The sequence below is a fragment of the Callospermophilus lateralis genome, chromosome 10 (assembly GCF_048772815.1).
Source record: "Callospermophilus lateralis isolate mCalLat2 chromosome 10, mCalLat2.hap1, whole genome shotgun sequence".
NCBI classification, from domain to species: domain Eukaryota; kingdom Metazoa; phylum Chordata; class Mammalia; order Rodentia; family Sciuridae; genus Callospermophilus; species Callospermophilus lateralis.
In genome coordinates, this window is record NC_135314.1 from 58,652,678 (window position 1) to 58,680,274 (window position 27,597).

The 27,597-nt window shown below is 37.4% G+C and overlaps 2 protein-coding genes and 1 pseudogene across 2 annotated transcripts in view; 2 read left to right on the forward strand and 1 right to left on the reverse strand.

Moving 5' to 3' along the window:
- Cfap91 (cilia and flagella associated protein 91) overlaps positions 1–4,767 on the reverse strand; it is a 45,234-nt gene extending 40,467 nt beyond the window's left edge. Inside the window, exons 1-3 of the mRNA XM_076868513.2 lie at positions 4,650–4,767; positions 1,292–1,368; positions 661–815 (exon numbers count right to left, since the gene is read on the reverse strand). Coding sequence (XP_076724628.2) covers positions 661–815; positions 1,292–1,368; positions 4,650–4,767 — 350 coding nt within the window. The remainder of the gene's footprint in view (positions 1–660; positions 816–1,291; positions 1,369–4,649) is intronic.
- A 7,452-nt stretch (positions 4,768–12,219) lies between these two features.
- Positions 12,220–18,991, forward strand: Cox17 (cytochrome c oxidase copper chaperone COX17). Its single transcript, XM_076868185.2, has 3 exons — positions 12,220–12,415; positions 14,230–14,318; positions 18,847–18,991. The coding sequence occupies exons 1-2, from the start codon at positions 12,309–12,311 to the stop codon at positions 14,312–14,314; spliced, it is 192 nt and encodes a 63-aa protein (XP_076724300.1). The 5' UTR covers positions 12,220–12,308; the 3' UTR covers positions 14,315–14,318; positions 18,847–18,991.
- A 1,822-nt stretch (positions 18,992–20,813) lies between these two features.
- LOC143642179 (large ribosomal subunit protein uL11m pseudogene) lies at positions 20,814–22,539 on the forward strand (annotated as a pseudogene).
- Positions 22,540–27,597: the final 5,058 nt, after the last annotated feature.

The window sequence follows — 27,597 nt, forward strand, 5'->3', positions numbered from 1 at the left end:
GTATACACATTCTGCAACCTTCAGGTCATTATTAGCAGGCATATCAGTCTCTTCCCTGCAGATGACAAACAAGCTATGATTTCAAAAACTACTTGGGCTTCAGGGATCATTAGCCCCAGCAAGTTCTCCAGTTCCGAAAACATTCTGAAATTCCCAGTAATTTAATTTAAAGCATCCTTCCCCAAAATCTAGAAATTGAGTATGCTTTAGTTAAGAATTTAACATTTCTTAGATATGACACTAAGCTTAGACACTGAGCTCAGTGGTAGAATGCTTGCCTAGCATATGTGAGGCCCTAAGTTCTATCACCACGTAAAACACACACACACACACACACACACACACAAAGAATTTTAACATTTCTCTGAAAAAAATCAGCATAAAAATATTTCCATAAGGAAGTTTCTCACAAATAATAATTTTTGGATTAGTAATTTACATATTTTTTTCATGCCAACCTTCTGAGAACTACTAACCAATAAATGTATAACCTTTGCTCCTTAATCAAGCTTGTTTTGGAAGAAGGGGTTTAACAAGAGAACTTGGTCCAGGTAAACATTATAACCATACATTTTTAAATAATGCAGAGTAAATACATTAAATTTTTTTAAAATACAAATACACAAGTATATTTAGTGTCAGGAGCCACCTGACACTTACGTGGAAAGCTGCCAGAGGACTTCTTTATGCTTCTCAAGTCCCCTCCATTCTGGACTGATAAATGGTGGGAGAGGATCGGACTTGCTCCAATAATGAGAATATCTTGGATAATGAATCAGGTTACTGAACATGCTTCTAAATCTGGGAACTTTTCTCTAATGTTAGGAAAGGGAGGAATGGAGAAAAAGAACATAATTATATACATATATAAAATATCAGATTTTCTAAAGCACTTTAATTATATTATAAACTTTAAAAAAATAGAACAAGACAACGAATATTGGGAAAACAATTGTTGTATGCATAGACAATCTCTAAAAGGATGCTCCGGAAATTGATGACAGTGACTATTTACCTGGCAGGGCTTGAATTAGTTTATACTGTATATGCTTTCATACTGCTTGCATTCTTCCAACCCAGGCATGAGTATCTTTTCCATCAAAGTAAATTAACAAATGGCTCTTGTATGACAAGTATTGAGATGCCTTGCCCCCTAGTAATCATAGCAAAGCAATTTCTGCAGACCCTAAAATCCAGTGGAGATCTGATGATTGTCAATCTAATTAAAGCAGTTAGCCATGCTAGACAGTTCAGATTTATTAGGTTGCCTTAGTAGATGAATCAGACATACCAGTCGGCTTCGAATCAGGGTGGCTTGAATATATGCCTGTGTGTGGTCTTTCTCGCTTGACACAATAAACAATGGATCTGAGAAAAAAACATAATAAAATAGTATAAGGAGTAGAAAAAATATTCTCCTAGGGTGAGAACACTAGCAAAGCGATATAATTTTCTTTCTTCTTTTTTTTTTTTTTTTTGAGATGGAGGTCTCATTATGTTACCCAGACTAGCCTTAAACTCCTGGGCTCAAACCATCCTCCTGTCTTAGCCTACTAAGTATCTGGAACTATAGGTATGTAACACCATGCCTGCCTTGTAAGTTCTCAATTGGAAAACAAATTAGAAAGTTTAGATATTGCCTAACTCTGCAGCAACTAATGTCCCTATTATTCAATTCTATCTACCAGTGAGAATTTGTTAGATACATTTCTTTCCTGTATATTCCAAGTCAGTTTATGAAAATGGAATGCAAAAAGAAAGACCAGCATCTTTACAAGCACAATACCCTAAATAGCTCTCTTCATTCCTATGAAGTCCTTCGTAGTCCAGAAAATACTTCAAGAGAAAAGATATTATATATACATATGTACTATGCCCAGTTACAAGAGAAAGAAACAATAAATTTAGGTACTAGTTAGTTCTATATTCAGTGTACTAAGAAGAGGCAAATAGCAAAGTTCCTCAGAATTGGTAGACATGGTAAGGAACTCTCCATTTCTAATAAGAAATAAATAAGGTCAGCTGTCTTCAGAATGTACTCCTTTCGTTTATAAGTACGGTACATTGATGATGGGCCTAAGTTATCTCTCTGAAGTTCCATAGAAGATTAACCTGCTGTTATAAGAACTTATTATTATATCTTTAATGATGAAGAATATTAATGATTGATTCCATCACCCATTAAAATGAACTGATTTGACACTGAACTCATAAACAGTCTTCAGAGAGACACTTGATTTCTCAAATAGACTTATCTCTGGGGAAACAAATACCCTGACCAGCTAGTCTAGGCAACTGAGTGACATATATTTCTTCATAGATATTAGTAAACTGGTATTGTAATGTTAGAAATAAGTTTCATTTGAACTTGAATGAAACCTAACGACTCTGTGGTTGCCCCCCCCCCAAAAAAAAACAACCTGCTGGATGTAGTTATCTGATATTTCCACCAACATTTGAAAAGCTGCAAGGGGCTCAGGCTCCCTTTTTCCTTCACACAACAAGGTGTTTTTGACTGGCTATTATGTCCTATATGCTTGGACTACATACATCAATGAAAAGATTTTTAAAACTGACTTCATGGTAGGCGCATTAAACAACAAATAAAATAAACAAGAAATTATATAACAAGTTAGAGGATAATAAGTGCTATTAAAAAAGATATCAGGGTAAGGGAGACTGGGATCAAATTTTAAATTCATGACAACATAATATATAAGGAAACTTGAAGGTGAGGGATTTGCTATATGAATATCTGGAGGAAGAACATTTTACGAGAGCAAATCACTAGATGAAAGGCCCTAAGATGAAAGCATGACTGATATGTTGGAGAACAGCAGAGACCAGGGTGAATGAAATAGAATGATGCAAAGAATAATACATTAAAAGTGAAGAAAATAACCAAGGGCTTCTTAGATAACAGTTAACTTGGGTCTTGGAAACCAGACCCAAAGTCAACAAACTTACCAGCTTGTCAGCATCAATGTTATTTCTTTTAAATCTTCAACTAAGATACATGAAAATCTATTCTATACAATTGGTGGTAAGCTTTAGGATTAAGAGGTTATGTAGAGTGCCACCCCAGCCCCTGTTCTAGTAATATAAATCCATGCACAAGTGGCTATCAAATGGAAAAAGGAAGCACATACATAGAAAACAATAACATGCCAGATAAAATATAGATAGCTAGAGTTGCCAGTTAAATCTGAATTTCAAATAAGCCATTAATAATTCTTTACTATAAATGTCCCAAATATTGCATGGGATGAAAAATTTATACTAAAATATTATGTTATTTATCTGGAATTCAAATTTAAATGTACATCCTCTATTTTTATTTGCTAAATCTATCAACACTAACAGGGTAAAAGACTGTAAGGTCAAAGAAAGAAAGCAGGAAAGCATGTCACATTAGTGTTTAATTTTCCTGTCCAGGTTCTAGACTGTCCTGGTTATACCTTGCTTCCTGTCCCTGACTAGCTGCATGAGCTTGCTGGTTTTATTGTAACAATGCAGACTTTCAATTGACCTATTATGAATGGATTTATGTTCTTTCCAAGGGATATGGAAACATTTAGCAATCTCTGCAAAAGAGACACTTAGAGGTAAAACAACCAACAAGCTTGATAAATTCTTTGCTTGTCTTTACTGAAGATGTTTATCTTCCTTCCCAAATTACCTTTGAAAGCAACATAGAGGTATGTTTACAGGACTTTACTAGATTTATTTAACAAGATGAAACCAAGCGTGAATGAAGATCCTGGGCCAGAATATGTAAGCAATCATTACATAGCTCCTATCCAGGAAATGGGTACCCTATAGGATCCCATTCAAAGAAGACTCTGGGCATCCCAAAGGCAACACTATGTGTTTGGAAACAATGCTAGATTCAGGCCAAAGCCTAGAGCTACTGAGAACAAAACTGGAAAAAAAAAAAAAATTATGTTTGACCGTTGTAACAAATGTAACGTAAATTTGGTAATTGAATTAACATTTTGAAGTACCTAGCATATGTACCAGCGTTGAAATAGATTTTGAGAATATATAGAACAGGACTTTGAGGTCCAATAGAGTTAGAACACAAGTGGAAAGTCGGAGAATTAAAATGAACTGGAGCTTTATTGGAGCTAGAGGAACATAGTTTTTAAACAGTATTTTAATGAAAGAGAAAACGTTTAATGAAAAATAAAACGCTAAAATCAAAAGTGAGATAAACTGCAGCCTCTTTATCTACAATGCAAAATTTGAAGCTGCCCAGCGAATGAGAGTTGGAAGATCATTTTCGCTGGGCATTGTATGCAGTTTGAATGTGGGAACATTGTGTGCATGAATACCCAAATCTGCAAATCTCTCCATACTTTTCCGCCGAAGTAGGGTTCAGAAAGATAGCTCAGATCTGAGCAAATGATCCCAGGAGAGAGACAAAGAGTAAGGTGTCCCCGCGCGGTGCACCTGGCATGGCGCACCTGAGCGCGCGGCCATCTGAAGAGCTTCATAGCTGCCCCAGCCTAACAATAGACAACTTTGGGCAGGGAGTCTATCCAGAGGGTCACCCTTCGTTCACCATTCCCCGGCAAGGTCCTACCAACTGTAAGGTCAATCTGGCCCAAGAGTCGACAGCCCAGGAGCGGGTTCTGGGCCAGCCTTACCATAAAGGAAATCGTACGTTCTATTGGAGGAAAAGTAGCCCCTCGACTTCTCCCGACACACTTGCTGAGATAATTGACGGTCAGTCGAGGACTTCTCGATGGTCACTACGTGGCTCATGGTGCTGCCTCTTTCCTCGGGCCAGCCAGGGACAGCTAGGGAGGTCCAGTTTCTGTGTGCACCGTAGCTATGGTAACCTACCCCTCCCCTGCAAAAGGCGCGCGCGGGTCAGGGGCGGGGCGAGGCTCTGGAGGGGCGGGGCCGGACAAGGATGCAGGGCGGGGCGAGGCGCTAGAGGGGCGGGGCGAGGCGCTAGAGGGCGGGGCGAGGCGAGGCGCGGGTGGGAGGATCCTGGAGCCGGGTTAGGGCGGAAAACCTAAAGGAGGAAAGGAGAGTGGGCGGGGAAAGGATGGGAGAGGGACAGCCTCAATCCGTGTAAGCTTGCTAGGGGTGGCTCGCAGTTTTTTAGCGTCCCTCGCAGGGTCAACGCCAGGAGCTAAGGAAAGCGGCAGTCTAACAGTTATAGCCTGTAAACTCTTTCGGAAATCCCTGGGAAGTCTCAGAACCTTCTAGAATGGTTGGGTGCTTTCATTTCAGAAAGTCCCTTTCCAGGAGACTTGTGAGAGAGCGATGAGGAATTCAGGCTCCTCAGTGTTAGGCCTTGGCTATCGCCCCACGCGCATCAGCGTTTAGAGTGGGCTAGTTCCATAACTTAATCCGCAGACTGCTGCCCCCTACTCAGCCTGGGCATTATTAGATCAAGGAGGAAGGGCTGTAGGCCTTCTAAAAACTATAATAGCAAAATTTGAAGATGGTCAAAAGTGAGCCCACTTTCAATAAAGTATCTATTACCCAGAATCAACTTTTATTAGCATTTCTCCAGTCTAGTTTTATCTTTCAAACTTGTAATCTTCCTGCCTCAGCTTCCCAAGTTGCTAGTAACTATAGGTATGTGTCGTTGCACCCAGCTCATTCTTTTTTCTAATGCTATGCTAGCACCAATAGTATTGAGCATTTTGAATTTTGATTATTTCCAACTCTGCTCCCCACATGTTTGAATTCATTGAGAACTCAGGCTTTCACATGGTCATCTTTGTATCTCCGAAGTACTTGGTACATGAATGAAGGCTTAGTAAAATGATTGCTAAATGAATAAATCCATCAATGTATTGAACAAATTCACACTGTGTGTCTACTAAATAATACGGTGTTGAAGATTCTGAGATAATTTGTACAGTTCACTGAATAGTGGAGGAAGGAGATATAGAAACAAAGAAAATACAATTGTATAAAGGCATACATTTTTCTGTCTTTGGGTATACATTTCTCAGGGACTCCAACTTGCTGCTCCTTTTTCGCAGAATGCTCCTCATTCCTGCCTGCCCTCTGGCATCTTCTCATGGCAGATTCCTCATCATTGCAGGTTAGCTAAAATACCATCTCCTCAGGGAGACTTTTTGTCACTGATCTGATAAATTGTCACAAGTAGACAACAGCCAGCCCCTCCACAAACATATCTGAAGACACTATTATATTATCTTGATTTTTTATAGCCCTGAAATTTACTTATTTATCTCCTCCCACTAGAATGTCAGTCCTGTAGGATCAGATATTTCAAATGTCCTGTTCACCATGAGCCATCTATGGTTTTTAGGTCAGCACCTGGCATAAAGCAGGTGCTGAATAAAGAAACCATTTGAATGATTGGTCTACTTGACTGTTCATCTAGTTATCTGCCTGCCAACATTGATCCTTATTTCTACCTCACTGCTAATTTCATACCTCCACAATCTTCAGGAAATTTCTTCTCAAATGACCAAGTGTCAATTAGTCAAACTCAATTTTTCCTGAGTAAAATTGTAACATTTCCTTATACTGCAGAGACTCTGGTACAGTTGTGAACTGCGTTGAGTGTTTGAATTCAACTTCCTAGGTTGAATCATGGTTCTGAAACATACTATTCATATGACCTTGGCAATCACATGATATCCATGCACATCAGTTTCCTTTTCACTGAAATGGGGATACACAGCAAGAATACCAGGGAAGATTATAGTAGATAATACCTACAAAGGATTTGGAACAGAATATGGTAGATAGTAAGTGCCTAATAAATGTTGGATACCATTCTTTCCTAAATCCAATTATCTCTCCAGTTCCTCCAATTCTGTCATTGCACATCATCAGTATCCTGTTACCAAGGGCTAATATTTGATATTCATCTTAAAGTCTGTGAGCATTCAAGGGACAAATGTAGAGCTGGCTACAGAACAGAAATGATGGTAAAGTTATAATCCATATATTTACATACATATTCAAGATACATATATTATGGTAGTAATTTCAGAAAACATGGTTCAATCAGAAAGAATAAACAAATGGTATCTAAAAACAATATTTCCAGTTTAAACTGAATCTTTAGGAGAAATTTTTAATTTATAGTTGTTTTTTTTTTTAAGTACCATTTGATTTTGGTTAGTGTTATGGTGTTTTATTGGAGTTTGTTCTGAATTTTGGTTTGTGGACTCACAGGTATGGAAATGAGGAAATTCTCTCCAACCAGGAATCACAGGCAAAAAGACAGGCATTTGATTTTTGAATAGTTCACCAACTTCTCTTCATTTGTGGATAAGTTCCATATAGTCTGTTTTGGGTTTATCTCTACATATCAACCTGTAGTGGACAGGCTCTTAAGATAGCCCTGTTCAGGCTCTGATGTGATACTCATTCTTTGAGTATTGTGACTGATTTTAACCAACAGACTATGTCAGATGTGATGGACTATATGTTCTTATGTGATTCTCTTACAAAGACTATAATATCCATTTTGCTGAGTTACTCTTTTTCTCCCTTGCTGGCTTTGAGGAAGTAAGTAAACATGTTGGGCAACTATACAGGTGACCTTTAAGTGCTGAGATGACCTCCAACTGATAGCAATCAAAAAGCCAAAGCCCTTGGTCCTACAATAACAAGAAAATTAATTCTGACAACAAGCTGAATGAGACTCAAAGCATATTTTTACCCACTAGATTCTCAGATGAAACTACATCCTCCAATAGTCTTGATTGAAATATTCTAAGACCTTAATCAGAGGAGCCACTTAAGCTAAAGCCAGACTCTGGACCTACAGAAAATGTGAGATGATAAATGTGTATTACCACTAAGTTTGTGGTAACAATGTTACATGGCTGTCTTCGTCTTCTTGGGTTGTTATAACAAAATGCCATAGATGGATGGCTTAAACAACAACTGATTCTTGTTTCTCACAGTTCTGGAGTCTAGGAAGTCTAAAATCAAGGTGCTGATCAATTCTGTTCCTAGTAAGGGATCTAGTTCTCTTTCAGGCTTGCAGATGGCTACCTTCTTGCTTTGGTGTCATATGGCAGAGTTATGGAGGTAGGGGTACCTCGGGTCTTGCCCTTTTTGTGTACTAATTCTTTAGTGTGAATTCCATTCTTATGACCTAATTACCTCCCAAATTCCTCACCTCAAAATACCATCTCACTGGGGATCTGGGTTTCATATATGAATTTCAGGGGGCCATAAACATTGTCTGTAGTAACAACCGTAAATGACTAATACATGATCTTCTTGAAATTAGGTTCTATGTCATTTAGTCTACTTATTTAAAAGAAACTTTGGTATTGAAGTTATACTTGATCATGCTGGTTTTCCATGGGTGTTCTGAACAAGAACCTTCTGCCTTGTGAGGCAGGAGGCAAGGGTCTGCCTTTGTTTCTTTGTATAGGAAATAACCATGGAAGATAAAAGATAAAGCAGACATCTGTACTGCCCATTGTTAAAGATTTGGGTTACCTAAGTGTTCCTGTATGCAACCTAATTTGCATGCAGATATTATTTGGTGTTTTTTTTTTTTTTTTTCTTTTGCAGAAAGTGGGAGTACTAGGGATTTCAGGCAGGAGTACTTTACCACTGAGCTACATCCCCACCTCTTTTTATATTTTTATTTTGAGACAAGGTCTTGCTAAGTTGTTTAGGGCCTCACCAAGTTACCGAGATTGGCCTTAAATTTGTAATCCTCCTGCCTCAGCCTCCCAAGTCACTGGGATTACAGGCACACATCACCAGGTCCAGTTATTTGGCCTTTTTCACATCACCCTGTTAGGATGAGGGCTCAGGGAACTGGCACAAAAGTGCTGATACTTTTCTGCTATTGCTGTAAGTAATAAATTGTCCTTTATCTATGACCCAGTAGTTTGATGGTTTCTACTAGCATTCATGAAAGCAGCAGACAAGTAAAATTTCAGAGTTTCAGGCACTTGAAAAGCTATAGAGAATGTTAGAAGCAGCATGTATTTACTTGTGGAAATTGGAAAGCTTTCCCCCCCACAAAGGCAGATATGTAAATACTAGCCGACAACAACAACAACAAAGGCAGATATGCAAATACTAGGCAAATAAGAATTTAAGCCTTGTAGTTCTTCTCTCTCAACATATGGTGTCACTCCTTCTCCACTCTCCATAAGAATCTACCCTCAGTAAATTCAGCACACCTGCGTTTGGTTAGGTGTTAAAAAATGGTTAAATTCCTATAGATGGAAACAATTTATAAAGCATTTCCTTCATTCTTGCTTGTTATATTACCAGGGCTGTCTTCCCATCCACAGAATGGCTGTTTGGTACTATCTGTGGCTCATAGCCCCATTCAATCCCATACAATAAACATATTCACTGTGCTATGAAAAAGTCCACTAAAGTGACTATTTCAAGCTTATTGCTTGCTAATTCAGCAATTATAGAAATAGCAAAGAGTTCTAAAGATTTGAAAGAGTAAAGTATTGCTGGTTAAAACCAGAACTGAGAAGCAATACTAATAAACTAACTTCAGGATATCCTTTGTGAAACAAATGGTGACCTTTTACTATTTGGTCTCCATTTGCCTTCTAGAACACTTAATTTAATCTCTAATAATTTCTAATAAAAACTATTCAGTTAACAACTTGTCTCATTTCTCTTAATCCCTTAAATTCTTTCAGATATCTCTCATTTTCCTTCCTCCTTCATTTATTAAAAAAATTCAGTAGCACAAATAAATACAGTTCAGTGATTAATTTTAAAATAAGAAACATTCATTTGCATTTAGACAAATTAAGTAGGATAGTAACTAGAATACAAGGAGAAGATAATTGAACCTTAGGATTGTCACTTAAAAGTTATGTGACCTTGAGTGAATCATGAACATTTCTGAACCCTAATTTGTTCTCATACATAAATGTAAATTATATGGCTGTAAAGATTAAATCAAATAGACCACAACACAACTTTGGGTGACTTTAACACACCTCTTTTATCACTAGATAGAACTTCCAAACAAAAGCTGAACAAAAAAACTATAGAACTCGATAATACAATCAATAACTTAGACTTAACTGACATATATAGAATATTTCATCCTTCAATGAGAGAATACACTTTCTTCGAAGAAGCACATGGATCCTTCTCTAAAATAGATCATATACTATGCCACAAATGATTATTCACATACTCAAAAGCTCTATATAAGGAAGCAATTATGGCTGAAGATTATGTTGCTTCAACCAGTTGCATTCTAACTCAGCTTTTTTGTTTGGCCAGGGGGGTACCAGGGATTGCACTTAGGGACACTCCACCACTGAGCCATATCTCCAGCCCTATTTTGTGTTGTATTTAGAGACAGGGTCTCACTGAGTTGCTTAGCACCTTGCTTTTGCTGAGGCTGGCTTCTGAACTCCCAATTCTCCCATTTCAGCCTCCCCAGCTGCTGGGATTATTGGTGTGAGCTCCTGGCCTGGCTTCTAACTCAACTTTTTAAAAGTTTTTAATTTTTAAAATATTTAAAAATATTTAGTAGTTCAAGTATTTTCTCCTAATATGTCATCTATTTGTTAACTTTGTCTGCAGTGTCCTATATGGAGCTTTAAGCCTTTATTTTGGTGTAATTAACTTCATTGATATTTTTATTTACAATTTGTGCTTTTGAAACTGTAAAGTTGTTCCCCATACCTTGGGATTGTTATATGCTTTTCCACAATCTATGTCAACTTCTTAGTTTAACCTTTCACAGTGTAGACCTTTAGTGTCTTTGGAGCTCCCCCCCACCTCTGGTCCCCCCTTTTTGGTACCAGGAATTCAACTCAGTGGCACTTAACCACATCCTCAACCCTATTTTTTTTTTTTTTGTATTTTATTTAGAGACAGGATCTCACTGAGTTATTTAGAGCCTCGATTTTTCTGAGGCTGGCTTTGAATTCCTGATCCTTCTGCCTCAGTCTCCTGAGGTGCTGGGATTATAGGTGTGTGCCACTGCATCCAGTTTGGAACCCTTCCTTTTGATGTAGTGTTTAATTTTCTCCAAATGGTTAGCCTATTTTCTTTTCCCCATTGATTTGTGGAACCACATTCCAAGTGATACTGATATTGCTAGTCCAAGAAACACTATTTGAGTAGTAAGATTCTAAATCATATGAATGCCTAGTTCAAAGAAATGATGATTGTGGATGAAAGTGAAGTTAGGAGAATATTAGGATAATATGTTCTACTAAACACATAAATTCACTATGAAATAAAAACCATACTTACTAAAAGTTTAATAACTTGACAAATTAAGTAGGATAGTTTATTTATTTATATTTATTTATACTTATTAAAAATGACAAATTGGGATAATTTTAATAATTTGGAGAGTACATATGCAGAATTACATTTTTATAGCACCAGCTTGCAGACACATCTTATAGATTCTTTGAACTAAGTCTCTTTAATACAGAAACAAACTTTGGTTAGGTAATATTACAAGTTTGATCACCCCAAAAATATATCACGAAGCAGCTCTTAATGCCTTGATGTCCTCCTTTAAAATGTGATTTAATTCCCTTTTTCCAATAATTCTCTGCAGGAAAAAAAAAATGATTGTTCCTTTTTTTTTTTTTTTTTTGCAGATAATATGACACTAGTTTACTTTAAAACTACAATTCAAGAATTGCCAAGGAAAGTTTTACTAATCCGTATACTAATAAACATGACTGATTCAATCTGAAATCACCTGGAGGGGGGCTCTAAACGCAAATAAGTTGAAGATTTAGTGTCTGTGTGTTTACGAGATATAAGGCGTTAGAAGGCCTGTTTTCCCCAAGAGTAGTGGACTGGATTGTTCAAATGTCCTTCTACTCATTTTTATCTAGGTCAATGAAAAACAATACAAGCAGGGCGGGCACTTCAATAAGACAGAATGCCCAGGCAAGGAATATGGGAAAGAAGTCTGTTACTCAGCGGAACTGGCTTTCACAAGTGGTTTCTTTTGTTTAGCTGGGACAAGTCATTTCACCGGCCTGAGCTTCAGTGCAGACACTCTTGGGGGATAAAAAGGTTGAGCGATCTCGCCGTCATGGGCCTCTGAGAGTCCTACCCAAGTCGACCTACATTATCCTTGACCTTCACACCAACCTCTCTGCGCAGGCGCTAGACCGGCGAGCCTCGCAGAAGCCCTAATCTTGCCACTCCTGCGCAGGCGCGCTCCTGTTACCACACCCCACGCCCCCCTCACCCCGAGAGAGGCAGGACTTCCTGTACGTTTAGAGCGACTGCGGAAGTGACTGCGGGCTAATCGGAAACGGCCGGAGAGTTAAGCCTGTCTACGCCTGTAGCTGCTTTCAGCTTTAAAGATGCCAAGTCTGGCGGCCGCGAGCCCAGCCCCGTCTGAGTCTCAGGAGAAGAAGCCGCTGAAACCCTGCTGCGCCTGCCCGGAGACCAAGAAGGCGCGCGATGCGTGGTCAGTGCGCAGCCGGGGAGGGGGCGTCGGCGCGCGGCCCGCACCTTCCGCCACCGAAGCCCTCTGCCTTGTGCCCTCCCTAGAGAATTAGAGAGCCCCGTAGGTTTCCCGGTTTGCTTTCTTTAGCGAGCCCGCAGTTCTGTCCCGGGAAAGGAGAGGGCCGAGGCTCGCGTCACCCGTACATTCCTTTCTATAAATTATTTTTGAGCATCTTCCATGTTAAGCACAGCGTTAGGTCCGGAGATGTGGAAATTCCTAAAGATGCTACATCATTTAGAGGACTTTAAAAACATACGGAGACACATGTCAGTGATAGCTGTACCACCCGCTAACGGCTATAGTAGATTTGACAGAAAAGAAGAGTAAAGTTTCTGGTAATTTCCAAGTATTTCTTACAAAATGTAAAGAGCAGGACAAAGGGTACATTCCTTACAGTTCTGAGGAGTTCTCCCTTTAAGCAAGCAAAAATTAAAAATCAGCCAGTTTACAACGTAGGTGACATTATAGTATTCAGAATAGTTAATCTAGGTTATCAATTCACCAAAGCCCCCCCCCCCATTACACTTCATATAGCCTCTGGTAGAATAGATATCATTAAGAGTCCACAGATACGGCCAATATGAACCTCCTCCTAGTAGTAGCCCTTTTGACTTCACAAAGTTGAGGGATAGTAGATGTGAAAAGAAGAGAAATCATAATTGACAAAATTCACATACTACTATAATCGTAATTGATAATAAGAGTGCAGGAGCTCTGCTTTGATTAATACTACTACTTTGCAAATAATACTCTAAATGGAGAATTGAAAGATTATATGCTGATGCTGAAAGTGATCCAGTGGAACCTTTGGATAGTTTGGCCTCGTGATTAGGAGTCTGGGATACAGAGTCAGGGTTGTTCCACCATCTTGATGACTTTGGGCAAGTTATTTTAACATGTCTGCTTCATATGTCTGTAAATTGAGCCTAATGTATCTGCCTCTGGGATTACTGTAAGGTTTAATGGTACAAGTCAGGTCAAGTGCCAAGCACAGTATACGTAACATTCGCAAATGATCATTGAATGATAATGATGATCACTTAATAAGAAATTCATTTTCCTAAACAGCCTCTCCCATTTGCAGCAGGCCTGGAGCTATTGGGAAGTAGGATTTTGATGAAATAGAACTCTGTTTCCTTCTATAACTTTCCTTTCAAATGGGTCACCTCAGTCTTCTATGGCTTCTCTTTAAATATCTGTAGTCAGGAGTCAGTTATTTCTTGTTATTGAATTTGGCTTAACTTGATGTGTTAATATTACATTTTCACGCCCTAGAAATTAAACTTTGTGGTCCTAGTCTTTACTTTGTGAATCTTACCAGTGAAAAGCTCTTTCATCATCAAAAGGGGGATTTTGCTGCTCTCAACTACCAGATTTTTTTTTATGTTTATGTTGTTGGGTATCTGACAATTAGAAGATTAAACAGGTGTGATTGAATGTAGAGTAGAAACAGATTTAACTCCCCTGTCATGATAGGTGAAAAAGAAAGCTGTTCAGTCTGCTCTTTATTTAACAGTAGTGTTATTCCTTGCATGTGAACTAATGGTGATATTTGATATCTGTAATTATTTCTCCTAATTAGATTCCCCCAGAAAACTAATTCTGTGGAACATCTTTGTAATCGTGGAACAAAATCAAATAAAAATAAATCTGTTTGGTGTAATAGCATCTTTTTTAAAAATGCAGCTACATTTCATCATACTCATCTTCTGCCTTATAACTAGCATGTGATTAATAACTTCTCTGTTAGATAACAAGCACATTTTATTTTACAGCATCATTGAGAAAGGAGAAGAACATTGTGGACATCTAATTGAGGCCCACAAGGAGTGCATGAGAGCCCTGGGATTTAAGATATGAAATGGTGAGCATATTGCTTCAAATATGTGTATTAACTTACAGATTTAGCAGCCATTGAGCAGCATTCTATTTGAAAGGTAGTTTACCTGGTTAATAGAAATGCATAAGTATCACTAAAAAAATAACAACTTTTCAGTTTCTGGTATAGAATGTAAATGATGCTAATGAATTTAAAGGCATGTAATGAATTTGAGAAGGGGAATCTGAAGCTTTCAAGAGTTTCACGAGTTATATTAGAGGAAATCATGGCTGTAGGAAGTTCAAAATATTCCATTTTCTTAGTTAAATGAACTAAACAGAAAATGTTATCCATTTCTTTTGTCTTATGTGGATCTTTAGTAAAGGCAGCATTGCTTTCTGCAAAAGAGAATGGAATTGTTGCTGTTTATTTTGTAACATGCTTTATTCTAATAAAACTAAAACCTTATACCTTTTTTTTGAAGACCTTTGATTCCATATATTTCAATAAAATATTCAACAATACTATAAATAAATGATTTCCTTTTTGGAAGCTCTTTACTTATCCCTCCACTTCATTTAGGTCTCTATTTAATAAAGTTTCTTTATTTGAAAGGCTTTCCCTCAACACCTCAAGTGAACTAGCATTCCTTCCCCATCATTCTATCTCATCCCTGTCCAACAGGAACTTTCTGTAATGACAGAAATGTTCTATATCTGCATTCTCAAGTATGCTAGCCACTAGCTTTATGTGACCATTGAGCTCTTGAATTTTGGCCAAAGAGACTAAGGAACCGAATTTTTAGCTTTAAAAATATTTAATAGGCACATGAGGCTAGTGGCTATTCTGTCTTAATATTATCACTTGAAAATTAAGTAGGAATTTTCTCTTTTACTCACTGCCACATCCCCAGCACCTATAACACTGCCTGGCACATAGGAGGTGTTTAATAAAGGATAATGAGGAAATTAAGACTTGTAGTTATGAGAAGGTTCTTGAGGTAGTTAAGCAGGATCAGAACTGGAACCTTGGTGCCCAGGCCAACTCCCTGTCCTTTATGCCCCTCCCCTAACAGCTACACCACACTGCCACTTTTAGCTTTATAATGATAGCTGACAGATAATGCCAGAGCTACATGTCAGCTTAATAGTGATAGAGAGCCTGGCTTTTTTCCCTTTCACCTCTTTGTTGCCTCATTGGAATTTCACATATGGCCAGTCTTACTCTTTGATGTATAAAAAGGAGGGTTAAGGAGCTTTCCAATAGCTGATAAAAAGTTTGTATAGTAGAAAACAGTCTATACTGAAAGCCCGAGGCTTCATTTTGACTCTCCTGAGGTCTAGGTTAACATGTTTTTTGCTTCAACTGTGTTGAACTTTTGTCAAAATATTAATCCTCTCTGACTTTGAGCCATAATATATTTTGTGTTTATAGATAGTACAGTAAACCTATTACTGTGTACATATGATATACTTAAGAGGCTTTTAGACTAGACAATTATTTTTAAAAATCCCATAGTAAATCATTTTGTAAAATAAGTAAATTTGGGGCAAGATGTATTCTTAAAAAATATACCTATTAGCTACTTTTAAAGACATAGAATCTCATTGTATATAGCTTCCTTGTTCATATTCTCTTTTACTAGTTAATTGTGTAAGCTATTGCCTTTATAACAAAGGACAGTTGGAAAAAAATTGGGCTTGGTTTGTGGCTCAGTGGTAGAGCACTTGCCTTGCATGTGTGAGGCACTGCGTTCGTTCTCAGCACCACATATAAATAAATTAATAAAATAAAGGTCTTATCAAAAACTAAAAAAAAAAAAGGTTCACTTGACTTCATGTGAACCATAAAGGTTGTACAGTTGTTATAAGTAGCATATATTCAGAAAGACTGGAAGATATTATAGTTTTCTTTGCGTTTTGGGGGCAGAGATAAGAGCAGTAGCTATGTTCTTCATTTGTATATAAAAGAACATACAAAAGCTTTGGACTTAATAAAACTTAATATTTAACTGATCATGTGGTCTTAGATAGGTTCTTCACTTTCTAAACATTAGTTTCCCCATCTGTCATCCAAAGATAAATATACATACCCAAACTACCTTAGAGAACTATTGCAGTGAGTAAGTGATATATGTATGTGTATGCTTTGTAAATTATAAAGTGGAAACCAGAACAGAATAGCTCATACCTGGGGAGTTGTGGATAGCAGACATTCATTTTAGGACTGTTGAATGTATGACCTGATTATGTAATTTTGAATCCTGGTTAGTGGAAGAACAATCTGAATCCATGAGGGGCCTTACTAGGGATTTACACTGTCATGTTTTCATTTTCAGTGTAATGAAAATGAAGTATACTTTTGGAAGATGAACAGATATTTGGATCCCACTTGGTCCCAGGTGTCTTTATTTCCCCAACCTCCATGGGGAAACTGAGGCATGGGGAAGTCAGAAAAGACTTGTTCAAGTGAAGGGTGGATAATGGTAGAATTAAAACTAGTATCCAGATCTTTTATAATATTCTCCAGTTTATAGGCACTTTACATTTCATTCTTTGCACCACTTAAGATTTTATTGCCAACATACTCATTTTTAGGATTTCACATTATCTTAATTGTCAATTTTAAAACTTCATTATGAATGCTAATTAGAAAAACCTATTGTTAAAGTGCATTGGTACATGCAACTCAGTAACTGGGCTATTGGTTTTAGAGTAAAATCTAGCATAGCATCTGCACTGCTCTGAGATTAACTAAATTGGTTTCTATTCGACTAATTAAACTGTTTTTCTGAGAATAGTTCAAAGAAAAAATATTTTGCAGACTTAGATCTTTCCAGGAATGATCATAAAAGTTGCTTAATTAAAAAACCTTTGTAGATTTTAATATTGTTCCTAAATAAAGTAGATCTCAATTGTACCTTTTCAGTAGATTAATAGTAAGTATATTTTACTTCTTATATTGAAAATAGGATTTCAGTCAATGGTTTTACTCAGATGTGAACCTGAAACATTTTCCAAAATTCACAATTCTGGACCCTGGACTGCAGTTGTTGACTCAAAAACTCCTAGGTGATTTATTTAACACCCACTGAGCTAAGTTTACAAAAAGTAATAGGGAATATGCTAAATATAAACTATCTTTTATGATTTAATAGTAGCAAAGACAGAGACTTAAAAACTACTAAGACAAAATAGGTTTGATGATAGTGATTCCAGACAATTTTATCTTATGACTGCTTTTTTTTTTTTTTAAATATGAATTAAAAGAGAAAGTAGACAAACCCTAAACTTAAGTAGAAATGTAAGACAATGGGTGGCTAGCATCTTTCTGCCTTAAGAAATCAGAAGAAACCTGGAGAACCCAGTTTGGAAGTTACAATCAAATTAAAGAACCAGCACTTGAGTAGTGATGATCTTCAGTATTTATTAATTGATCTTAATAGTTGGGGTGTTTCAAGTATGCAGTTTCAGGGCAGAGGATGTGGATCATCTTCAGTATGTGTGTGTGTCTGTGTCTGTCTCACACACGCGCACACACATATCAGTTTTACATACACACAAATAAGCAACTGATAATGTATGAAAATATGATTCCAAGATAATACAGAAAAAAGTTATTTCTACCATTCAAACATTTTTTAAAAATAGGTATTTATTAAGACCCTTAAAAATTTCAAAATGAGAAAGATGGCCCTCAGGACTTTACACTTGAAATGTAACTGAGATTCTATGGGAAAGCCTTCAATGTATAATCAGTATCAGGGAGATAACAGTGCCATGGTTGGCTTCACTTTTGGTTATCTTTCCTGCTCAAACTTTTCCTTAAATGTATTCTTTCTTTGGGATTTTTAGAAAGAAAAGAGTTTATAGTTTGTGTCTTATTGAAGCTACTTATCTAAACCAAATGAAGGGACCCATTAGATGAGGCTTTAGACTTGGAGAGTTATCTATCTTTTTGGAATTGTTCTCTTGTCTTCTGGGATAGGGACTGAGAATGGATGCGGGTGAGAGCTATATGAAGAGAACCCTAATGCTCCATATCCTCAGTAACCCTGCCCTCTTCTTCTCTCCCTTTTTGATCTTTCCAAATGAATTTATAAAGAGTTGCCCTTATTTTGCCCTTGAGATTAAGTAAGTAACTTTCCACAGGAAGTGCCTTGTGTACTAAGCTAACCTTCTGCCTTCCACTTTGTGAGTCTTTGCCAAACATTCTTGAATCAGCAAAAAGAGGGGTTTGTAGATCTCTCATGTTGAATATCTATAAAAATAAAATGCTAACCTTGTTTGGAAGATAATTTTGAGGAAAAAGTTATTGTTTTGACTTCAACAAAAGCTTCTAAAGATTAAGCGATGTTATGAATTGAATAGTTTCAGTGATGTTTTTAGTTAGGCTCAACCAGAATCTTGTAATGTAGATCTTTAATTTATTCTGTGACTGATTTAGAATAATTTTGGCAATTAATTGATAATACTTGACTGAAGCATTCATTTTTAGTGGTCATAATTCCCTAAAACCATAGATCTGGTGTGGTGTTTGAAATCTGACTTTCTAAAATAAATCTCTTCTGTAGGTGGCCTGCTCTGTGAATGAATAATCCTGGAAGAATGAAGAAGATTAAACAATTCTTGAAAGTTCTTTGATGAACTTTGATAAATGGATAAAGTATTTATAATTTATTAAAAAAAAAAAGGAAAGTATCTGTGGTCAAAAATCTTCAGGTGTGTTTCTTTTTGTGTTCCATACATACAGCTGCATTTTGTTTTTCCTCTTAAAGTATATAGTAACAAATTTTGTGATATGAGTTTCTTTTGTTCTTATTATTTTGTCAAACTGGGAACCGTGGGATGTTTGTTAAAAGAAAACAGATACTTTGTTAGTGAAATCTTCAAAATTACATGCAAGTAAGAAATTCACTTTACCAATTCAGAATGAGTATGTTAGCCATATTATCTCATTCAAGGCTTATATTTTGTATTTTTAGATTGATCTTATTATTTATCTATTTATTTATTTATTTATGGCACTGAGGATTGAATCCAGGGCTTTGTACATGCTAGACAAGTGCTCTATCACTGAACTACACTGAGTTTTACAATTTTACAATTTTAAGACATGTCTTGCTAAATTGTCCATGCTGACCTCAAACTAATGGTGATTCTGCTGTCTTACTTAGCCTTCCAAGTAGCTGGCATTACAAGTGTGTACCACCACACCTGTTTGTTATTGTTCTTTACTACAGTAACATCTTTTGGAAAAGTATGTTAAATTTTATACCAAGTTAGGATGGTTTGGCTTGAGAAATCTCAACTGTTTGGCATAATTAATATGTGCATGACCAGTTACATTGTAGCATGGATTAGGATCAGGAGTTAAGTGCCTCAGGACCAGAAAATTATCTGTTATTGTGTTAGTTTTTTGTCCCTGTGACCAAAATACCTGATTTGAACAACTTAGAGGAGGAAAAGTTAATTTTGAGCTCACTATTTCAGAGGTTCAGCCCATAATCAGCCAACTCCAGCACTATGGGCCTGAATAAGGCGGAACATCAGTTGGTATAGCAACCTTGTGGTCCTCTTAGCTGCTTAATTGCTAATGAAGCAGTTGACAACATTCTGCTTTAAGTACCTTGAGTTTAAAAACCTCAAAACAAACTGAAAAGATAACTGAAGAACATAACTAAGAAGATATGTAATGTTCATATGATATGGGATGGGAAAATTCTCTCCTTTATAAAAGAACCAAATTACTTAGGATTCCTACTTAATTAATTGATTAAGAAAATGGCTTTGAAGTATGACATTCTTGGGTTGAACAGCTGGCTATGAGATGTGAAATAAGTCATAGTGTCTCATCTGAAAAAAGGAAACAAGTAATAGCTAACTTAAAAGATTGTGAGTACTGGGGCTAAGGTTGTGCCTCAGTGGTAGAGTGCTTGCCTAGCACATATGAGGCACTGAGTTTGATCCTCAGCACCACATTAATAAATAAATAAATAAATAAATAAATAAATAAAGATACTGTGTTCATCTGTAACTGAAAAAATATTTAATTATGAGGGCTGGGGTTGTGGCTCAGTGGTGGAGCATGTGAGACCCTGGGTTCAATCCTCAGCACCACATGAAAAAATAAAAAGTGAAATAAAGGTGTTGTGTCCAACTAAAATATACATATTTAAAAAAAAGATTGTGAGTACTGATGAAAAATGATGTAGATAAAACACTTAGAATCTAGCACTTAGTGTTATATTTGCATTTCTCTAATTTGATACTGTATTAATGTTTTTACTTGAATATTCATTTGGATATAATAATTTTAGTCAGCATTGTATAGTTTACAGAGAATTCTTCTACATGAAGAATAGACTCATGGGGCTGGAGTTGTGGCTTAATGGTAGAGCACTTGCCTAACGTGTGTGGCACTGGGTTTCATCCTCAGCACTACATGTAAATAAATGAATAAAATAAAGGTTCATTAATATCTTTAAAAAAAAAAAAAAAAAAGAATAGAATCTTGGCTCTTAGTGCTGCCCTGAGGTGAACTAAGACCGAAAGCCCTGCATCCTGTCAAAAGTTGAGCTGGGCCACTCAAGCCTTTCAGGAAGCCGGAAGTGGAGTAGTCTGGGCCATCCTGCTCACGGACCAGGCTGTGCCCAGCCCCCGCTTGCCCCATTCCGGGTCAACAGGACATTTCTATCAACCAGTTTTGTAAAAGAGTTCAAGCAATGCCGGGCACAGTGGCGCACGCCTGTAATCCCAGCAGCTCAGAAGGCTGAGCAGGAGGATTGTGAGTTCAAAGTCACCATAAACAGTGGCAAGGCTGCTAAGCAATTCAGTGAGATCCTGTCTCTAAATAAAATGCAAAATAGGGCTAGGTATGTAGCTCAGTGATTGAGTGCTCCAGAGTTCAATCCCTGGTATCCACCCCCAAAAAAGAATTCAATGAGAAGATGAAAGACATCAAAGAAGGCATTCCTCTGCCTATAAAAATTTTTGTGAAGCCTGACTTGACCTTTGAAATCAAGATTGGAAAATCCATTGTTTCCTACTACTTGAAGGCAGCTGCTAGGATTGAGAAGGGAGCCTGCCAGGAAAAGAGGTGGCAGGCTTGATGACTTTGAAACATATGAGATTGCCCATGTCAAAGCTTAGGATGATGCATTTGCCCTGCAGGATGTACCACATCCTCTGTTGTCAGCTCCACCCCGGCTCTGCCTGTTTATTCCCTGAGCATTCACTCCCATGTAGAAGAACTGGCAGTCTTTCAGAAGGAACAAGCCACATTCCTGGCTGTCAGAAGGGTGGCAGATTTGGCAGCCTAGGCAGAAGCTGCCAAGAAGTGACCCCTGCCTTCTGCATTCTAGGAGTTTGAAGGAAGCATCTGAAAAGGAGGTCAGTGTGAATGCTTCACCTAAGGGAAGAAAGGGAGGTCACACCAACATGCTTGTTTTTACATATATGGTATATTAAGGGATTACATATATTACATATATGACATATAAGGTATATTAATATAACTTAATATGGTATATTAAGGGATTGATCCTGAAGAAACATCTTTTGTTGCCAAAAAAAATTTTTTTTCTTTGAGTCTTAAGATTCCCAAGTCAAGTATAAACTAACTTCCCACCCAGTATAGATTCTACTTTAATATGCCCTGGGACTACAAAAAAGAAAATAAAAATTCATAACCTCATCACCTATTGCTAATTTTGATTTATGCTGTTCTAAAGTTTTATTAATACATTTTTTGAAAATATTTTTTAGTTATAGATGGACACCATATCTTTATTTTATTTGTTTACTTTTTATGTGGTGCTGAGGATCTAACCCAGTGAGTGCCTCGCATGTGCTAGGCAAACGCTCTACTACTGAGCCACAACCTCAACCCCTCATTAATACATTTTTAAACAAAAAAATGAGATCTTTCTCCTATGCTGCATACTTTCAATTACAGTATAATATTGTCTTTTCCCCTTATCGAATTTTATCATCTGTGAGTGTAGTTCTACAATGGCATTTGTATTTCTTCATTTTTTGGTTTACCATAATATTTTGTAAGGTGCCATCTATGTTGGATGCCTCTCCAGGAATTGTATATATCTCATTCTGGGACAGGATACATACCAAATCACTAAATTCTGATTATTTTTCTAATTAAAATTCTGTATTGGGCTGGGGATGTGGCTCAAGCAGTAGCGCGCTCGCCTGGCATGCGTGCGGCCTGGGTTCGATCCTCAGCACCACATACAAACAAAGATGTTGTGTACACCGAAAACTAAGAAATAAATATTTTTTAAAAAAATTCTGTATTTTGGCTTTCTGCTTGGTTTTATGGAAACATAAAGAAGAAATCACTTGAAATTCTTTATGGAAACATAAAAAAGAAATCACTTGCTTTTTGGTGACCTTTTCATACATCTGTGCCTGCACATATACACTTTACCAACCTTACCACTAACAACCCTGCCTTTTGACTACTTTATAATGACACTGTAATGGAAGACTACATAGGAAAGTAGTTGCAAGTGTAAAAGTCAACTAAGGATGGACCAGAAGCTATACATGTTTTCAGGGTTTTGGATGAGTACTGCCTGGTTGGTCTCCAAAAAGGAGGTATCTTTCTGTACCTTAATATCTGAAGGTGCCTATTCCCCATATTACTTAACAACAGATAGGGTTTTTTTTTTTTTTTAACCTTTGCAAGTTTGTTATGCTTAACTGATTTGTAAAGAACTAAAGCACCCTTCTTGACAATCTGCCACTGTTGAAAATACATCTCACAAACTGTTAGTCCTTCCCTAATGTGTAAGTCTACCCAAAGATGATAGCAGCATTTCAGTAATAATATTAAAAAGATGTTACCACAGTAACATCTTCATTACCAAGTAATGAAGAACTTGGCCTCCTAGTAGGCAAAACTACATTCTAACACATCTCTTTGCTATGTCCCTGTTATGTATAATGATTCCTAAACTTAGTATAGATATAGTCACACTTTGTCTCTAATAATTCCCTTTCTCTAACCTTAAACTATTTAACTTGCCATGTCCAAAGGTAAAAAATAGCCCAGGATTACTTTCACAGGTAGGATGTGAGGCTGATGGAGATATTATAATCCCCATTGTATGATGAGTACAGGTGTGCAGAGAGGCCAAGGGAATGATCAACCTGGGAATTTAGGTCACTAGAGTTCAATTTAGGTCACTAGAGTTCAAGATCAAATTTTTTTTCAAGCTCAAAGTTTTTAATGTGTATATTAGTCTTATAGTATAAGCACCACATATCTATAGTTTTTTATTCATTCAGTACATATTTAGGGAGAACTGATTACATGCAAAAATGGCCCTGGGTATTTAGTGTTCATGTGTGGAAAAAAAAAAAAAAATATATATATATATATATATATATATATATATATATATATATATATATATATATATATATTGTCCTCCAGGAGAAAAGGCTCTTTGGTTCAACATTTACTGAGGACACAGTATATGCCAGCCGTGTGCTAAGTAGCATACAAGGATTTATATGACATGGACTGCTCTCAAAGAACTATGGTCTGGTAATATATGAATATAAACCATAAAAATATAAAATTAAATGTTCAGTACTATGATGGATATTTCAAGATAACTTTTCTCAGAAGAGTTCAGGTGTGATTGCCCAGTGTTTCTTTAGCTGTTTAAAACTTAGGAGATAGTTCCATCTATGTCAATTATGGTGCTTTTAATAGCAAATACTATTTGCTATTAAAATTCTCACCAAGGAAGACTCTGAGATAACTGAAAGTCCAGGGTTAGGGCAATCTCTGGATGCAGTTGTATTCATAGGCTCAGTGATGCCATCCAAGGCCCAAGTTATTTTCATCTTAGAGCTCTCCCCTTCAGGACTGATGAAGCTAAGCACAGGCTTTCTTGTCCAACAGAAGACACAAAACCATTCCCTAGACATGGACTCTTTAGTCTCTTTTTTTAGTCTGAGCCATATCAGATTACATATATTTTTATGTAATCATAGTTGACAGCAGCATATCTTATGCTAATTGGTATAAACAAGATCCAACCTCCCATTGATCTTAGCTACCTGGACAGAACTAAAACTGTCTTAAGAAGAAGAAGTAAATGGATCTTGAGTATGTAGCCAATTTTCCACTAAACTGTCTTGTCCACCTAACAACCAGGTCATCCTGAATAGTCAAATTGAGTTTATAGGAGCGAGTCCTCTCATAGTATACTCAAACTATAAAGGGGAAATTGGTAGAACATCATGAATTGTCTGATTTTAGTTTTTATAGAATAAGACAATTGGCAAATGTTCAGACAACAGTTCCCTGAAGAGAGTCCTTATGGAGGTCCTTAGGGGAATCTGAGTCAGAATGTATTTACTTACTTCCAAGTACCAAAATGCCCAACTACACCAATATAAGCAGTACAGAAATGTAATTTACTCCTGTTGTGAAGTCTGGAGTTTGACAGTTCTGGGTTTGTGACAGCGGCTCAGTGATGCTTCCAAGAACCTAGGCTTGTTCTGTTTTTCCACTCTTCATGCTTTTCATCCTTAGGCATATCATCTCTCGTGGCCATGGTAACTTCAAGTGTCACATTTGTCACAAAGTTGTATTTAAGCAGGATAAACAGTCATAGGCCCCCTAATTGCCTGTAAGGGTATATGGTTTTTCCCAGGAGTTCCCTGCATCCTTCCTCTTTCATCTCGTTGGACACATGCCCACCCATAAGCCATCAGGGTAAAGAGATATTATGCTTGGTGTCTATCAATATTTTTGTAGGTCCTGGCAACTGGGAGAAAAGCCCACTTTCCTTGCCATATTGCCCAAGTAAAATCAGAGTTCCATAAACTAAAGAAAAGGGGGAATAGCTATGGGAAGATAACCTGTGTGTCTGCTTAAGATCAACTTGGAAATACATGTCCAAAGCCAAAAATCATGTCTCTGTTCTATTTTAGTATTTGTATTAGGAAAGCATTAATCTCAAATCCAGTGTTTTTCAAACTGTACATGGTGAAGAACTAGGTTTTTTTGCCCCCATTTCATCACAGACCCATAGTAGAACAATGAATTTTAAAAAATACACTTCAAAGAGTCACACACTGCACAAGCCCATAGTTTTTGTTACCAATTAACAGGTATACGTTTCTGTTAGAATAATAAAGAATATCTAAACACACTCAGTTTCTGTCCTTATCTCAGTATGGACCAATAACCAATGGGGGAGGCCACACTTGTGAGGCACTGTGTAGCCAGCTGACTTCATAATCTGACCCTAGCCTGCCTCTTCTGCTTTGTGTCCTGTTTGCTGCTCCTTTGGATCTATCTATCTAAGACAAGCTATTCTCTGATATAGAATATGCATTTTGTTTTTGTTTTACTCCTGGATTTGACTTTGAATTCTGTTACACCTTCTGGAATACCTTCCCCTAGTTAGAGAACCCACCATCTTTTTAGACCTGTATTTGTCTCTCAAATCTTCATGCCTCCATCAGTGTTTTTCCTTTGAATCCTGGATCTACTTTTTAATGTGTCAGGCTCTCCTACTAGTTCAAAAAGTTCCTTGAAGGTGGTAATTGCTTGTTCATCTTTATATCCCCTGTTACCAGCACAGTTTGTCCTGAATAAATGCTTATTAATTGAGCCAACTCAACAAATGATGTGACTTACTTATTTCTTTTCTTTTTCCCCAAATATTTCCCACTATACTTCCTGCGTGCATGTTTGTGAATTTCTTAATAATAATATACCTTTTTGACACAGGGGATTGGACCCAGGGGTGCTGAGCCATGAGCTCTGTCTCCAGCACTTTTTTAAATTTTGAGACAGGGTCTGGCCAAGTTCTGAGGTTGGCCTCAAACTTGTAATTCTCCTGCTTCAGCCTCCCAAGTAGCTGGGATTACAGGGGTGTACCACATACCTGGCTCCAAGCTAGTTCTAAAAACAAACAAGATACAACTTTACATTGCTGTGATCTGATCACTATCTTATTCTATGGGTATTAATGTTACTATCACTGTAAGCTGATTCTCTAGTATGTATGCTGCCCAGTGGCATACTCTAAGCCCCTGTGGCAATAATAATAAAAACCTGGTAGGATGGTATAGCACAGAGAATATCTAATTTAGACTCACACTGACCTAGGTTTTCATCCTTATTCACATACTAGCTCTGTGACCTTGGGAAAATTCCTTAGCCTAAGGAAACTGTTTCTTTCATTAAAAACAAAAACAGAAACAAAAAACATATCTTGGGATGACATGAGGAAACCACAGCTGCTTGATAAAGGTTAGTAGCCTCTGCTGAGATAAGTGCATGCAGATTGACTAGGAAGCAGACTGAGTTCAGCCTTGGGTCTGCCTGTCTCTTTAAAGAGTCAGGGCCAAACCATTGGGCAAGCTGGGAAAGATGACCCGATTTGAAATTCTATCTGGGTAGAGCCTTGGTTTCTTCTCTGTTTCTGTGCTCTGACTTCCTTGCTTACAGCTGGCCGGGACACCTACTCTGGAAGCTCAGGGGGTGCATGACTAAGGTGGACAGATGAGCAGCTGCTACTCATTAAAGTAGGTGGGGTGGTTGGGAGGCAGACAAGTCACATAAAAGTAACAAATGGAAATCCCTAAACTCCACTGCTCAAATGATATCATGCGTCCAAGTCATTGCCACGATGGGGGAGCATGGGGGCATATCCTTTTCCAGCACTCCAGGCCTTTTCCTTTTAGAAATTTTATTTTAATTTTTGTTTTTAGTTGTAGATGGACACAATAACTCTATTTTATTTGTTTCTTTTATTTAGTACTGAGGATCAAACCCAGTGTCTCACACATGCTAGGCAACTGCTTTACCACTAAGCTACAACCCCAGCCCCACCACTGATTTTTTTTTTTTTAATCCCTCTTTACTTCAGAAAGAAGGAAATGTGGTACACATTTACTGGTCAGTTGATTTTAATTAAATTAAAAACTGGCTTCCTTCGACATGCCATACATTTTCACACCACTAGCAATGCTGTTTTCTCTCTGCCTACCTTAACTCCTGCACCTCAAATCAAACACTGGCTAGTAAGTCTACTCTCCCAGTGCCACCCTTCCTTCTGAGCTGCCACTCTTTAAACTTAACACAGGCAGTCACTGTACTCCACACCCTGAATTGCCATTGTTTTTTGAGGCCTCTTTCCCTTAATAGAGTGAAACGTGACTCAAGGTAGTCACTCAATAAATATTTGTTGAGCTGAAAACTTCTACTCAGCATCTTTGACATTTCTTCTCAATGTTAGATTATAGCAGTATAGTAAAGTCTGTGTGGATTGAGC